This window comes from Somniosus microcephalus, chromosome 23, assembly GCF_052327205.1.
Source record: "Somniosus microcephalus isolate GS21.2 chromosome 23, FLI_Smic_1.0, whole genome shotgun sequence".
Taxonomy (NCBI): Eukaryota; Metazoa; Chordata; class Chondrichthyes; order Squaliformes; family Somniosidae; genus Somniosus; species Somniosus microcephalus.
This window is the reverse complement of record NC_141009.1, coordinates 37,197,112-37,214,499: the sequence shown is the minus strand read 5'-3', so window position 1 is coordinate 37,214,499 and position 17,388 is coordinate 37,197,112. Positions and strand designations below refer to the sequence as shown.

The following is a 17,388-nucleotide window of genomic DNA, read 5'->3' as shown; positions in this document are numbered from 1 at the left end:
ATGTCAGATGTTTACAGGTAACCTTTCCAACTGCCATTTATCACACCTCGGCAGAGAGATAATCACAGCAGTCAAAGGTGTGAATGGTGTCCAAACAGGTCAGTCAGGGAAACATTACATCAAAGAACAATGAGGTGGGGTCACAAGGGGTCAAATATTGCAGATGCTGGGGTCTGTATGAAAAACAAAAAAAGACAAAAAACATTTTTTTTGGCTGGAAATCACAGCAGGTCCGGCCGCATCTGTGTAGAGAGAACAAGCCAATGTCGACTCGAGTCTGGATGACCCTGCATCAGGTGGGGTTACATGTAGCGTGACATGAACCCAAGATCTCGGTTGAGGCCGTCCTCATGGGTGCGGAACTTGGCTATCAGTTTCTGCTCGACGATTTTGCGTTGTCGTGTGTCTCGAAGGCCACCTTGGAGAATGCTTACCCGAAGATCGGAGGCTGAATGTCCTTGACTGCTGAAGTGTTCCCCGACTGGGAGGGAACACTCCTGCCTGGTGATTGTTGCGCGGTGTCCGTTCATCCGTTGTCGCAGTGCCTGCATGGTCTCGCCGATGTACCATGCTCCAGGGCATCCTTTCCTGCAACGTATGAGGTAGACAACGTTGGCCGAGTCACATGAGTATGTACCATGTACCTGGTGGGTGGTGTCCTCACGTGTGATGATGGTATCTGTGTTGATGATCTGGCATGTCTTGCAGAGGTTGCTGTGGCAGGGTTGTGTGGTGTCGTGGTCGCTGTTCTCCTGAAAGCTGGGTAATTTGCTGCGAACGATGGTCTGTTTGAGGTTAGGCGGCTGTTTGAAAGTGAGTAGTGGAGGCGTGGGGATGGCCTTAGCGAGGTGTTCGTCGTCATTGATGACATGTTGAAGGCTGCAAAGAACAATGGCGTAGTTTCTCCGCTCCGGGGAGGTACTGGACGACGAAGGGTACTCTGTTGGTTGTGTCCCGTGTTTGTCTTCTGAGGAGGTCTATGCGATTTTTCGCTGTGGCCTGTCGGAACTGTCGATCGACGAGTCGAGCGTCATATCCCGTTCTTACAAGGGCGTCTTTCAGTGTCTGAGCAGATCCTGTGTATTCGCAGGGCTTGTCCATAGGGGATGGCTTCTTTAACGTGGTTAGGGTGGAAGCTGGAGAAGTGAAGCATCGTGAGGCTGTCCGTGGGCTTGCGGTAGAGTGAAGTGCTGAGGTGTCCGTCTTTGATGGAGATTCGTGTGTCCAGGAATGAGACTGATTCTGAGGAGTAGTCCATGGTGAGTTTGATGGTGGGATGGAACTTGTTGATGTTATCGTGTAGTCTTTTCAGTGATTCTTCGCCGTGGGTCCATAGGAAGAAAATGTCGTCGATGTATCTGGTGTATAGCGTAGGTTGGAGATCCTGTGCAGCGAAGAAGTCTTGCTCGAACTTGTGCATGAAGATGTTTGCGTATTGGGGTGCGAATTTGGTCCCCATGGCTGTTCCGTGTGTTTGGGTAAAGAACTGGTTGTCGAAGGTGAAGACGTTGTGGTCAAGGATGAAGCGGATGAGTTGTAGGATGGCGTCTGGAGATTGGCTGTTGTTGGTGTTGAGTACTGAGGCTGTCGCAGCGATGCCGTCATCGTGGGGGATACTGGTGTAGAGTGCCGAGACGTCCATCGTGGCGAGGAGCGTTCCTGGTTCAACTGGTCCGTGGGTGCTGAGCTTCTGTAAGAAGTCTGTAGTGTCGCGACAGAAGCTGGGGGTTCCCTGTACGATGGGTTTCAGGATGCCCTCGACATATCCAGAGAGGTTCTCACACAGGGTTCCGTTGCCTGATGCGATAGGACGTCCAGGTGTGTTGGCTTTGTGTATCTTTGGGAGGCAGTAGAAGTCTCCCACGCGGGGAGTACGTGGGATGAGAGCATGTAGGATGCTTTGAAGGTCTGGATCGAAGGTTTTGATCAGTCTGTTGAGTTGGCGGGTGTGTTCTTTGGTCGGATCTGCGGGTAACTGTCTGTAGTGTTCCTGGTTGTCCAGTTGTCGGTATACTTCTTTGCAATAGTCCGTTCTGTTCTGTATGACGATGGCACCTCCTTTGTCTACTGGTTTGATGACGATGTTGCGGTTGGTCTTGAGAGCGTGGATGGCGTTGCGTTGTGCTCGGGTGACATTCTGGACTGTCTTGTGAGTGCGGCTGATGAATCTGGCATTGATGCATCTCCTGACAGCTTGAGCATACATGTCAAGCTTAGGGCAGCGACCCTCCGGAGGGGTCCAATTTGACTGCCGAGGTGTGATAAATGGCAGTTGGAAAGGTTACCTGTAAACATCTGACATGATTCTCTGACTATATAAGCTGTGTCTTTATGCATTTCTCCACTTCACCTGAAGAAGGAGCAGCGCTCCGAAAGCTTGTGATTTCAAATAAAGCTGTTGGACTATAACCTGGTGTTGTGTGACTTCTTACACATATACAAGGACACCCAGGTCCCTCTGAACACCAACATTTCCCAATCTCTCACCGTTTAAAAAATACTCTGATGTTCTATTTTCCTACCAAAGTGGATAACTTCACATTTCTCCACATTATATTCCATTTGCCATGTTCTTGCCCACTTGCTTAGCTTGTCTATATAACCTTGAAGCCCCTTTGCATCCTCCTCACAACTTACATTCTCACCCAGCTTTGTATCATCAGCAAACTTAGATATATTACATTTGGTCCCCTCATCCAAATCATTGATATAGATTGTGAATAGCTGAGGCCCAAGCACGGAGCCTTGCGGTACCCCACTAGTTACAACCTGCCAACCCGAAAATGATCTGTTCATTCCTACTCTCTGTTTTCTGTCCATTAACCAATCCTCAAACCATGTTAGTATATTACCCCCAATCCCATGAGCCCTAATTTTGTTTAATAACCTCTTGTGTGACACCTTATTGAATGCCTTCTGAAAATCCAAATACACCACATCCCGCTTATCTATTCTGCTAGTTACAACCTCAAACAACTCTAACAGGTTTGTCAAACACGATTTCCCTTTCATAAATCCGTGTTGACTCTGCCCAATCCTATTATTATTTTCGAAGTGCCCTGTTACCACGTCCTTAATAATAAATTCTAGCATTTTCCCTACTACTGGTATCAGGCTAACTGGTCTGTAATTCCCTGTTTTCTCTCTTCCTCCTTTCTTAAATAGTAGGGTTACATTTGCTACCTTCCAATCCACGGGAACTGTTCTAGAATCTATGGAATTATGGAAGTCTAGAGTACTGGAGTGTCGGCCTAGATTAGTCTCAAGTCTCTGGAGTTATGAATAACCCACTGTATGAGTTCCCGTTTGCTCCTTCCAGGGAGGAAGAGATTAGGAGAGATGACCAAAGGTCAGATCACAGAGTTGGATTCTGTGGAGGTTTTTAAAGGGGGTGAGAGAGGAGCAGAGGTGGAAAGAATTACAGAGGGAGTTCCGAAGAGTAGCACCAAGTCGGAATAAGCATTTCAGTCTGTGTTATGCTAGGATAGAGAAGTCAGAGGTGCTCCAATGAGCTCTCAGTCTTGTCTTCCAGAATAAAACATGCTGAAGCGTTTATTGAGACCATTAGCAGATAAGTAATGATTTAAGTACTGAAGTGTTGAGCTTATGCACGGAATGCGAGCTTGTACCAAGCATTCATTAATAGCCAGCTTTTCAGCCAACAGGACAGCCAGCATGTTATAATGCATATTAACACCTACTGGTAATAAACTATTCATTTTATATTTAAAATTCACTCCCTGCTCAACTACACATACTTGATTTTTTTGACATATTTTAAACAGCAGTACCAAAGCACTGGTAAGTCCAATAATTAAAACTGAAATAAAAATGTCTGTGTGTTAATTCTTTAACTTCTTCTTCTAGCTCATACATTAGGAGTAGATATCAAAATGAATCGAAATCTGTCTACACAATACGTGATAGTAATTATAAATGAGCACTACTGGAGCTGGGGAATAACTTTTTTTCCCCAAGGCAAAGTATTAGGGCCTCTCTTTCACAATTTGCTTTAACAATTCAATTACCCGAAAGAGCTCAGCAGTTGGCCAAATGAAAGGCAAGTGGCAGAAACATACATAGTAACAGTAATATGTTGGGCAAGAGAAGACAATTGATCCAGCCTACCTTCCTAACCAATTTCCCTACTGTGATTCTGAAACTAGCAGTCCTATAAATCCTCCCGAACATAATTGTTTCTCCAGTCCTCTTTTGTTCAAACCAGCTATGGATATTTTGCTTCACCACCTCCCACCTGGTCCACCACCCCCATTGGTAACCTGTTCCTTGATTCTATGACCTTCTTCCTATAAAACATTGCCTAGATTTCCCGTCTTTGTTTTCACATCCTTAACTGTAAACCGTGTCCCCTCGTCCTCAAATCTGTGCTCAAAGAACTATCTTGGATCCAATTCCTCCGCACCATAAACACCTCAAAAGACTTATCAAGACCCCCTTTATCCTCCTCTTCTTCAGACAGTAATGTCCCAAGGTAGACAGTCTTTGCTTATAGCTCGGCCTTCTAAGTTCAGGAATCAGGCTCCTTGGGACCCTTCAATAATTCTATAGCTTTCCTGGAATACGGACACCAATACTGAACACAGGACTCAATACAGCCTCGCCAAGGCCTGATACAACTTCAAGATCAACCTCCTTAGACCTCATGTCACTCCTGTAACAATACATTCCAGTACTTTATTTGCTTTATTCACCACCTGCAAACAGTGAACTAACACGACTATCTACCAAAACCCCCAGATCCACCTTTGCTCTGTTATCACTAGCATGTGACCACTTAATATGTACTCCACATTTTCACTTCTTTTACATAATCTCATAACTTTATATTTATCTGTGCCAAACTTCATCTGCCACATCTCTGCCTATTCACCTAGCCGCCCCAGATCCTATGAATTATCACACATTGGTGAGCATCACTGACCACTGCGCCCAATGTGATGTAATTTGCAAAAGTAGGCTCTTTGGACAATATTCCATCCTCTGAGTCATTTATAAAAATTATAACCAACATCGGCCGCTGTGGGACTCCAGTGGCAACTGGTTTCCATTTTGACACCTCCCCATACAAAATCCTTTGTTCCCCACCCTTCAGTCATGCATCAATCCAGCCTAGTAGTTTGCCATCTATACCATGGGCATGCACCTTGAGATTAAGTCTGTTATGCGTGATAGTGTCAAAATTGAAATCTAGGTAGCTAGCATACAATGCCTCACCCTCACCAGATCTGCAACCTCCTCAAAGAATTCCAGTAAAATGGCAGACATGACCTGCCCCTTCTAAGTCAATGCTGGTCCGTTATAATCAGACCATAACTTTCCAGATGATTTCTTGTGCTATCCTTCAAATCTCAAATCTCTACAATCAAGGTAAGGCAAACAGTTCTGTAATTCATGTACTCAACTCTTACCCATTTTTAAGATGAGGTCTCATTTGTTACTTTCCAATCTATTGGGACATTGCTCAATTACACTGAGGAAGATATTGGTGAGGGGAACTGCAATCACTTCAACTAACTCCACCCATACCCTTGGGTGGACATTGTCAAAGTCTGGAGCATTGTTCATCTTCAGCTTCCTAATTTCTACTACACCTTCCCTTGTGACACTAAGGGTTTCCAGTTCACTCTCTCCCTTATACTTTTCTCTCAACTTAGCCACATCTCCCCCTTCAATGGTAAAAACAGTTATAAAATAATAAGTTAGTAATTTCACAGTATTGTCCTCAGATATCACTCCCACTGGCACTGTTAAATGATCCACAATCCCACTGTACCCTTCCCTTGCTCCTGATATACTTAAAAAAGGCTCCATTATTGTTGTTCATATTTTCTGCCATATTCCCCTCATGTTCCTCCTTTGCATCTCATCAGTTTCTTGGACTCCTTCTGTTTGGTGTTGCAATTCTCCTGACTTCGTTTCTTTCCTATCTATGCCCGTTCTTTCCCCCAAATGTCACCCCTGACTTTTCTTTTGCATTCCAACTGATGGCCCACAATGCCTCCTGGATGCCCAGTTTTGAGCTGCTAAATCTGTTCTGAATCTATCCCATTTAGCACAGCGGTTGTGCCACACAACACGATGGAGGGTGTCCTCAGTGTGAAGACGGCACTTCCATCTCCACAAGGACTGTGCGGTGGTCACACCGACCAATACTCTTATGGACAGATGCATCTGGGAAAGATAGATTGGGGAGGGCGAGGTCAAGTAGTTTTTTCCCTCGTGTTGGTTCTCTTACTACCTGCTGCAAGCCCAGACTGGCAACTATGTCCTTCAGGACTCGGCCAGCTCGGTCAGTAGTGGTGCTACCGAGCCACTCTTGGTGATGGGCATTGTGTGAAAATAATATTAACTTGTATTTCAGGATGAATGGATGCAGCTTGAAGAGGATGGAACAGAAGGATTTAGGAATGATTGTGGACTGACCTTTAAAACTATCACTACTGTATGAGATGATGGCCCAGATTTTGCTGGATAGATGGTTAGATAGACTTGTTTGTGCACATTTAGGTTTTAAAATTTTTTGCCCACAATGTTGCTAACGTGCAAGCTGATAACGATGCAGTGAGGGCAACAGAGCATCTGGGACCTTGGTGAACAATGGGACAAGCAGTGTATTTTCTTAACTAATTAGATTAAAGGATTGAGAAATAAACCGAGAAAGGACCGAGAAGGAGAGAGGAGTAGAGTGAGTGAATTCAATGTCAAATCGGGTACAGAAAGAGAAATAATGAAAGACTATATTAAGAGAGAGAAGAGAGGCAGAAAGGAAAAGTAAGAAACATTTTTTTTAAATTTGACATTTAAAAAATCTCCAACAACAATTCACACCCTGAAGGAATGAGACGCCACACTTCAATTTATTCACTTTCTGGGCAAGAGGGGTTGATTGGCAGTCATTAACAATTATCACAATGTTAAAAAGGTACTTACGCTGTAGTTTCTTTGGCAAGTTTAATGGGCAATTAATATGCATATGCAGCAACTTCATGAAATTCAATCGGAGGTTAAGGGTGAGATGCCGTTTTCGCGAAGCTAATGGCGGAGTGGCGCAAATCGGCCAACAACTTAAGGCGATTCACGGGGTATCTCCTCGCCACAAGTTGTTTGCTGATTTTTGCATCAATAACGCCGTGCGTCATTCAGACGCTGTCATTTTTACAGTAAAATCTGGGCTGATATTAATAAGACAAAGAATAATTGTATTGTCATACCGGACCAACGAATGGCAAGTCTCACAACCTTGTATTAACTCGCAAACACAACAGCGAGACTGCCATTTATAATGATACATTTAACTTACCTTACCTCCAAAAGGACATTTATTTCTTAGAAACTGTGCAGAGCAGAGTGATTAATCTCTAAATTCGGGACAAAGGCAGGTTAGCTGAACTCAGATTATTCTCCATTATAAAAGAGAGAGAGCACAGAAAGACCAGACTTAGAAAATAATAAGGGGTGTAAATAAGTAAATATTTAAAAATAAATAGTAGTGACATTTTGAAATTAATTCCATGGTATATAAAGTGGATACACTTTCACAGTTAAGAGGCAACCAGCAAAAACAGGAGCTTGGAAGATACGTGTCCTACTCAGTGTTATTTATGTACAGAATGAGTTCTGGCCTGGAGCACTGAATGCTGGGTTTGCTGAAAGATTTTTTAAGAAGAAAACGGAGCAGAATTGTGTTGCAGAATTAGAACGTGACATCCAGAACAAGACTGCAACAGGAAGGGTTGGGGATGAATCCAAGGATAATGACAAAGGAGTTGAGACTCCACAACCAGTCAGTAGAAACAACAAGCTGAATAGACCAAATGGGCCTTTTCGTCTTGATATTCATATACTACTGATTTGATGTATTTGAACGCCTATATGTACTTGTCACCATCATCCTTTCAATAAAAGCTCTTGACGCATAACCAAAGCAGAAGTGATTTTGATCGTGTATAAATATTTTATAATAGTAAGTTGTTAAAGAGAAGAAACAAATTACCGGGTTAATACCCATCCTATCCACTACAACTTCCAATCCATTAATTATCCATGTAAATGAATCTCATTAACATGCCATTCATTTCCAGAACGCAGAGTAAAGAAATTACGATATTCTATTGTTGCAAATAGAATTTCAGTTTATTCTCTTAGATTTTCATCTCTCTCTATATATTTACGTTAAACACAAGCAATTTTTCTACAACTTAGAAGCTCCAAAGTCATAATTTGCATAGGTACAATTGAATTTGATTAGAGATAGGTAAATCAGATCTCGGCGATGATTCTAAAAGGTGCAGTGAGTCCCTCTTTTCTCTAAACCTCATAACAAAATGGAGGCAGTCAAACTCAGAAACCGCATATCTAGATCAACCACGACTCCACACGTGCACAGCAGCAGCTTCCCAAATAAATTATTTTCCCCTCACTATATTCGTTTTTCATCCGCTCTCCTGTCATGCACAATCCCAATAAACGTTCACATCTCTTACTCAGAAAATCTGATACACTTTCAACATGGATGCACCATAATCGAAACAGCGACTCAATAAACTACAATAATACGGCACTAGAAACAGAAAATGCTGGGAACATGTAGTTCAGTCAGCATCTCAAAGGGTAGGCTCATATTCTGGGTGGGCCCCTTCATCATAGATTTGTTGAAGGGTCCCACCTGAACTGTTACCTTTCTTCCTCTTTTAAAGCTGCCTGGCCTACGATGCATTACCAGCACTTTCTATTGTTATTTCAGATTTCCAACATTTTGTCCTCTCGACTAAGAGGTTATTACATCAATTAATATAATTACATCAGGAGAATACAATAAATCCTAGTAGTCACTACCAATACCCACTAACAGTAAGCAAATTATGCCTTAATCCTTTGGGTTCTGGTTTCTGTCACAGTCTGCAGAGTCGCTAGCACTGCACTCTGACAGAACTTAGATCTGCTCATACAAAAAAAGAAACAAGAGGTAATCTATTTTTTTAAGTTACTGGTAGTGAGAATAACTCAAGATTCTGTGAAAATATATTAGACAACACATTTCTCATTCAGGATAATATATTCCGTTTTCAAAATGGGACTCGTAACCTGAACTGAAATGGTTCTATGATGAATTAATCCAGATAAGACTTGTAATTCATCCTTATTGAAATGCCTGCTACAGTTATTATGAAAGGAAGGAAGGTTTTTAATATTAATAGATGTTAATAAGTTGAATACACAATGATTGCTTTATTTGAAACTGAATTCTAAAAAAATTACATGCAAATTGCTTTTCTCATCAATCCTAAAGCCCAGCTTCATGAAAATTACTAAAAATAGCCCTAATTTTTCTAAGACTTCTACAGTGGAGTGACTTTTAAAGTCAATTGACATTATTTCATGTAAAAAAGGAAAGAAAGGGAACGAACAAGCTTAGATAACCAACAACCAGTTTAATCTTACAGGGGTCTGTTTTAAGCAACTAGTCTTCTAAAAGAACTGTTACATTACAAAATCACTGAGCCTGCCACACATCATCACAAATTCGTTCAGGAACTTGTTAGCATATGTAGACTTTCTCGTTAGAATTGCAAGAACGTGGTATATGATCTATTTCTTTTAAGCATTAAATACATACATGCAATCATTCGTACATCACACATACATTAATTAATGCATATAAAACACACTATGCACATCCACACAGACATAATCACAGAAGCAAGATTACGTATTTTTGTTTTAAGACTGCAATGAAATCCTTACCCGAGGAAACTCCTGTTCAGATCCCCGCATCCAAGGAGAGAAAAAACAGGTCAGTTACAAGACAACAGCGACAACAACAAAAACAAATATCAATCATATTTTCTTTAATTGTTAATTAGTTAATTCTTGGGGATTGGGTGATGCATTGGTTGGGAACAGTGGCTCTTCAATTCTGGGTCTTGAGTTTGAATTCAACCCAGACTGATTGGAAAGAAGTCTCCTATTTTGATCGACTGCAGCAGTCTGAGGTTAAATGGGTTTGCACAGCATTAACTTCTCAGAGCATGCAAGTCCACTGTACATAATTGAATACTCCATTTGCAAACAAGGCTCAGAAAGAAACAAGGATGGCTGGCTGTGGGATATGGAAAAGTTTTGATGCAAAGCTGCGCCCACTGCCTGACCCACATCACACATCATTGTCAAAACTTAACGCAACAAAGTGGATAAAATGACAGCCGCACTGTTATCCCTCACTTTGAGCAGCTCAGAGTTTCTCCTGAAAGAAAAAAAAATCAAACTGCATGGTTCATTGATCACAATCTCTCGGTGTTAAAATAATTCCAAAATAAAAATGTTTCGATAAACAAAAGCAACAATTATACCAACTGCAATGTGTAAGGAAGCCACATACTCCTTGGAAAATAAGTGTTTAAATGGGATAGAGATACACAGATCATTAAAAGCAGCGACGCAGGTTGATTAGGCCATAAAAAAAGCAAACAAAGCACTGGGGTTCATTTCTGGAGGGATAGAATTGAAAAGCAGAGAAGTTATATTAAACTTGTATAGAACCTTGGTTAGACCACACTTGAAGTAATGTGAACAGTTCTGGTCTCCATCGTATTAAAAAGATATAGAGGTATTGGAGAAGGTGCAAAAAAGATTTTACTAGAATGATACCAGAACTGAGAGGTTATACCTATCAGGAGAGATTGAACAGGCTGGAGTTCTTTTCTCTAGAAAGAGAAGACTGATGGGTGACCCGAAAGAGGTCTTCAAGATTATGAAATGGTTTAATAGGGCAGACATAGAGAAGATGTTTCCACTTGCGGGCGAGACCAGAACTAGAGGCCACCCCAACCCCCAACACACCACCACATGCCAACATTAAGGGCAATAGATCTCTAAATCCTGCAAAGAATGGAGAGATACACAGATATAAATAGGATGATTCCTGGAAGTCAAGAAAAAGCTAGGTGCAAATATCTAGCAGCCCTTTAAACAAAAATAGAGAGTGTGGCTAATTGCACCAGTCTAAGGGGGTACTGAGCCATGCAGACCAGGAAGGTCCCAAATGCAATCCCTAGTCTTTGTTGAGCTAGAAGATCTCACTTAGGGAAGTGGTAGGGGCTGCTACAATTTTTGACAGGCCAGGGATGGGAAACAAGTCAGCCAAGATTCATGATCCTATATCCAGTGACTCTCGCTGGACACAGGGTGAGGACATGATCAGGCCTTGTTGTGATGCTCTTCAACATCAAATAGCCTGCTATCACACCATATCACTATGAAGAAGGGTCACTTGGCTGTAATACCAAGGCCTGCTGGTGCCTGTAGAACTAAACTCCAGTGGGATTCAAAACTCAAGAGGGGAGAAAATCGAAAATGTAGTTGCAAACAATGCAATTTGTTTTGTTTCAACAACACTAAACCCCAAGCCACACTAAAATAAACCAACGAGCAATCTCAGTACACAATTCCAGGCTGCAATAATGGTATATGACAATATGACCAACAGCAGCAGGGATCCTAGTTTTTATTCACTATACTAGAGTTTAATGCAATTTCAATAAAAACTGTGAATTGATTATAAAAATGTTGCCAAGTTACACATAATAAAATGGAGCAATTTATTTGTGAGATGTGTGTGATATTGCTGGAATATTTGCAAAAAGCCAGGAGAGGCACAAAGAAATTGTTTGAGGATGTACCTACAGAATTAGGGAACTCATTTTTATATTTAAAAAATCTCATAACAATGGATGTTTATTTCTCCAAAAGCTACTATTTGCTCCCTGCTGTTAGAAACAGTCAAGGCCTGAACCAGTTAGCAGTTCTGATTCAATACTGCATTTTAGCTTTACCTCAAATTCACCACATTTAAACTAAATATCGGAGGTCACATTTCCACTGCAAATGGCCATCTTAAAATGTGATGACATTCACTTGTGGTTACCACCCCCCAACCCCGCATAGTGACAATCACGTATTCTTCAATTCTTCGGACAGAGTTTCTTCATTTCTCTCACAAGTCCAACCAACACTTACAATTGCTTGTCTTCTAAAGATGTTACCATTGTGTAGTTTTTAACCAATCTATGTTGGTTGTACCCAGCTGCTTGGCTATCTAAACTGTGCTTGAATTATTCGAACTGTGTTGTTGGCAGATGATGGCTAGGGCAAGTGATTCAGTGTGGCAAAGAAAGGCAAAAATTGAGAGACAATTGGAGGGAGAAAAATCAGGCAAGTTGACAGTCTAGCTGCACAAGGAGAGGCAGAAATATTTGGCGGGCTTACCTTTAATTAGTCAGCCTTCCATTGCAGGATTGGATCAGTTTCAGTGGTAATTGAACACTGATATCAAAGGCACGCGCAGGCATAATTGGCAGGTTCACAGTCAGCAGGGAAAGAGCTTTCGGAGAAGTCAACAGGAATGGAGTGACAAGCCAACATTTTAAATGGCCTCCTTGCTTGACTTTAAAAATTATATCACTGCAGGAAGAGGATTGCACTGTGGTGAGTGCTGCAAATTGTGATTTGTCACAGGTTGGCATGCCATGACTAATCAGTTGCCGTACTGATGCCATATCATCTGACTGTTTTGCCATCAACTCAGAGGTTCCTAAAGGCTCTGTTCCCTCTCTCTCACCCCTCACTGGGTTCCTTCCTCATATCAATGATCTCCTTCCCTCATCATCCAGCCTTATCCATGCTTTTATCGATGATTTCACTCCACATTCATCAACTTCGTTCAGATGAAATGTCCTCAGTTCCTCAGTGTTCACGGCCTCCACTCCTCTTGCAGTGCAACAAGTGAATCATTACATCTTGACTCATTGCTCAGTCCTCGACTCGAACTCATTCTTTCCCTGGTTCTCAACACTGTGAAAGCCCTTACCCCTCTCAGTGTTCACTTCCTCCTACAATCTGCAGATATTTCAAATCTAATCTAATGACTAGTTGATGAGTTACCTCATCCCCTCTTCTATGCTTTGCAACTTGGTGGTGTCCTGACTTTGACCTTCCGCCTAGGTTTCATGAATCACAAAAAAAATTGTGCCCATTTATTTTGCATAACATCTCAATGATAAGTGGCAGCATCGATAGTTCCGGCATTGAGAGATCCTGGTGATACATTACAGGTGACATAACAAGAAGTGGAATCGCATAGTCATTTGGAGTTGCTTCCATTGAAATAAGGATTTGAGTACAAGAGCAAGGATGTCTTACTACAGTTATACAGGGCCTTGGTGAGACCACACCTGGAGTACTGTGTGCAGTTTTGGTCTCCTTACCTAAGAAAGGATATACTTGCCATAGTGGGAGTACAGCAAAGGTTCACCAGGCTGATTCCTGGGATGGCATGACTGTCGTATGAGGAGAGATTGGGTCGACTAGGCCTGTATTCACAAGAGTTTAGAAGAATGAGAGAGGATCTAATTGAAACGTATAAAATTCTGACAGGGCTAGACAGACTGGATGCAGGGAGGATGTTTCCCCTGGCTGGGGGGTCTAGAATGAGGGGTCACAGTCTCAGGATACGGTGTAGGACATTTTGGGCTGAGATGAGGAGAAATTTTTTCACTCAGAGGGTGGTGAACCTGTGGACTTCTCTACCACAGAAGGCTGTGGAGGCCAAGTCACTGAATATATTTAAGAAGGAGATAGATAGATTTCTAGACACAAAAGGCATCAAGGGGTATGGGGAGAGAGCGGGAATATGGTATTGAGATAGAGGATCAGCCATGATCATATTGAATGGCGGAGCAGGCTCGAAGGGCCAATGGCCTACTCCTGCTCCTATTTTTCTATGTTTCTATGTTTCTAATAATATTAGATGTGCCTCAGACTGTTGCTTGTGTTTTCAATGCTTTCCAATGCAAATTGAAAGCTCAGGGTTGCACCTCAGCTCATATCAACGGATGTATTCAACACTCAGTATTATAAAAACAGGACCTGCAGTTAACTTTTTATACTTGATTGATCGACTATGCCAGAAAATGTTACCATTTTTATACGTGGAGAACAATGGATTTTCCAGATTACAAGGTAGCAGTCTAATAAAATGCTGTCATAAACTCCACAGGCAAAGATCAAGTGGCTTGTAATTATCATCTAAAATCAAAGATGAGATTCACAGCCCTGGAATCACTCCCATGTATCCATTTATTTTGATATATAATGTAGAGTTTATTGGCAGTTTTGTACTGTTCTCAGTCTCTTCCTTGCCTTTTACAGGCATCATGATGAGTATTAACGACCAGGTTGCTCCATTCAAATGATTCACAATGAAGCACTGGTGTTATTCTTTTACTGATTTTTCAGAATCTGATATTGGTCAGGCACTTGGGTACTTTGTTCATGGTATTTGCAGAAACATGGGGCAGGATTTTCATTGTGCCGTGGAGTCGGGATTGGAGGCGTGTGGGGGGTTAAAATCCTGAAATCAGGGGTCCCGACCCCTTTCTGCACCCAAACCCGCCTCCATGCCAGTTTCAAAGGAGGTGGGTACCCGCCCCGCACTGGGACCCACCTACCCGAGGCAGGAAGGGATTAGTGCCAATTAACTGCCTGTTAACAGGTAGTTAACAGGCAGTTTTTAGCCTAATCCCTACTTTTGATGTTGAAGTGTGGGATTCCCGACGGCTCCAAACCACGGCAAGTTAGAGGAGGCGGGCCGTCGGGTTGAAGGATTTGGAAGGGTTGAGATGACAGTGTTCAGGTGAGTGATGTGTGCATGAGTGCAAAGGTAAGTGTGTTTGGTGTGTCTAAAGTGATTAAATAAGTTTTACATACCTTTTCTTACCTTTTCAGCCTTCCTTCCTTTAGGTTCCGGGAGTCCCTCATCTCACCGGCACAGAAAGCAAAATGGCTGCGAACTGTCAAAAGTGACAGCCTTCAGCTTTCTGTGCAGGAGAGATTTTTAACTGAGTCTGTGGAGAAGGACTCAGGTTAGAAGTAAGTAAGACCGTCAGTGTTTGACAGCTTCAAACAGCTGTGAAACACTGATATTTCATCTGTCAAAACCTCTTGACAGATGAAATTTCAGTCTGTGACATCACCTGTTGCCGGGTGGCCCTTAATTGGCCTGCTGAACCCGCTGGGCGGGCTCAACAAGGTCAATCAAGTTACAATCGCGTGGATTGGCCGCATCTAGATGGAGGCGGGACTACAACCCCGAAAGTTGTAATCCCGCCTCCAACTCGACTCCCGAGTTAAATTCCTGCCCATGGTTTAATGCATTGGGTCTTCAGGCAATGTTTCTCCACTGTGGAGGAAGTTGTTGGCCAGGATTTTGGGCTATTTCCTACCTTGTCGCATTGGTCTAGTTTTGTTGATTGGCATAAGTTTAACATTGCCAGTAATGCATTTCAACACATAATGAACCCAACCTGGGTATTAGCCCTCGCACTGAAAATGGATCGTAAACAAAACTTTGACTCCCAAACGAATAAATTAATTTGGTTGCAGTCTGCTAACAATATGAAGTTTGAAATAAAAACAAATAAACTGTTAAAAGATAGAGGAAACTCTTTTTTTATCCGGCACTGGCGTGGTGCCGGTTTATCAAAAAATCCAGATTACAGAGAGGTATAGTTAAAAGGTACGAGAGCTCCATACACAGCAACAAATCCAGGCTTCCCTGTTGCTTAGCAACAGCTGCAGGAACCCCAGCCACAGACCAAGTGTCCCTGTTGCTTAGCAACAAGTGCAGCAACCCCGATTACACAGCCACAGATCCAGGAACAGCCACTAATATGAAGTAAAACTTACCTGAACCTACTCCTGAATTGTGCCGGTTAACAGAGATTTCCGGTTATTTAGGTGCCGGTAAATCGAGAGTTTCCTGTACTGCCAAAAATACTAAGGGGCATTTGAACTCCTTCCATTTGGTCAGAATGGGAGTTAATATCTAAGCAGTGCACTTACCACCAACGTTCCCCCTAAGGTGGGCGGCCACGCATCAATCGCAAGGTCCCGCGCAGGCTGCTCACCAGCCGCTGCCGCTGTAAGAGATACCCTGCATGTGCGGCTGCCCAGCAAATTTCCGCGCAGGAAGAAAGAATTTAGAGGGAACATTGCTTACCAGTGGGCATCCCGTACCAGGGACTTCAATTATGTGGAGCGGCTAGAGAAACTGGGACTGTTCGCCTTAGAGCAGAGAAGGTTAAGGGGAGATTTAATAGAAGTGTTTGAGAGGTTTTGATAGAGTAAATAAGGAGAAACTGATTCCACTGGCAGGAGGGTCGGTGACCAGAGAACACCGATTTACAGTCATTGGCAAGAGAACCAGCGGGGAGATGAGGAGATTTTTTTTACGCAGCGAGTCGTTACGATCTAGAATGCACTGCCTGAAAGGGTGGTGGAAATAAATTCAATAATAATGTTTCAAACGGGAATTGGATAAATAATTGAAAGGGGGAAAAAATTGCAGGGCAATAGGGAAAGAGCAGGCGTGTGGGGCTAATTGGTCAGCACCCAGGGAGCTGCTGCTAGATGGCCAGTTTGGGCGGGCAGCTCACTGCAGCTATGTTCATGGGGTCAGGCTTCTCGCAGCACCTCCTGGGCAACAGGCCCAAGTGTTCCGCCGGCCAACCACTCAGGAGTTATAATTCTTCCTATTTTAGCTGAAGATTTCCGTCAAGGTGCTGCAACTTTGACTTCCTTGATTCGTTGAATAAAACAGGGTAGAAATGAACATTTTAAGAGCCAAATAAATAAAATAACGTGAAACATTTTCTGCGCCCAACAGAAACAGAATACACTTTAATAATTCAACTGAGCATGTATTGAATCTGTGAGATGCAACCAATATTTTCAATTAACCTGTAGTTTACAAGGGTTAAAACAGACAACAGGTGAACTCGGAACACAAAAATGTACAGGTGCTACTCACGAAAAGGCAAAAGCCACAAGAGCTCCGCTGACGACAATGAAATCCAGAATGTTCCAAAGGTCTCGGAAATAAGAGCCAGGATGCAGCAACAGGCCTAAATTAATCATCTTATGAAAGGAAATGAGGTAAAGTTAAATCAATACGTAAATTTGAAAAACACAACTCTTTCCTTTTTTAGCAAAAAGCTTTTGCGGATCTTTAAGACTGTGGCCTAGAAATTCGATTGCGCTTGAAAAAGGGCCCGCAGGGAATGGGGCGTTGTCGTGTGCGCCTGTTCATGTGGCCTCAGGGACCACGTGAAATTGGTGCTGTGACCTCATCATAAGTCTCATTGAAACTTATAAAATTCTAACAGGACTAGACAGACTAGATGCAGGAAGGATGTTCCCGATGGCGGGGGAGTCCAGAACCAGGGGTCACAGTCTAAGGATAAGGGGTAAGCCATTTAGGACTGAGATGAGGAGGAATTTCTTCACCCAGAGAGTGGTGTACCTGTGGAATTC

General features: G+C 42.6%; 1 protein-coding gene across 1 annotated transcript in view; it reads right to left on the bottom strand.

Annotated features, from left to right (window-relative positions):
- The window catches only part of cacna1ba (calcium channel, voltage-dependent, N type, alpha 1B subunit, a), an 820,126-nt gene that overhangs the window by 131,370 nt on the left and 671,368 nt on the right, over window positions 1–17,388 (bottom strand). The window contains exon 27 of the mRNA XM_085965795.1: window positions 16,886–16,992. Coding sequence (XP_085821921.1) covers window positions 16,886–16,992 — 107 coding nt within the window. The remainder of the gene's footprint in view (window positions 1–16,885; window positions 16,993–17,388) is intronic.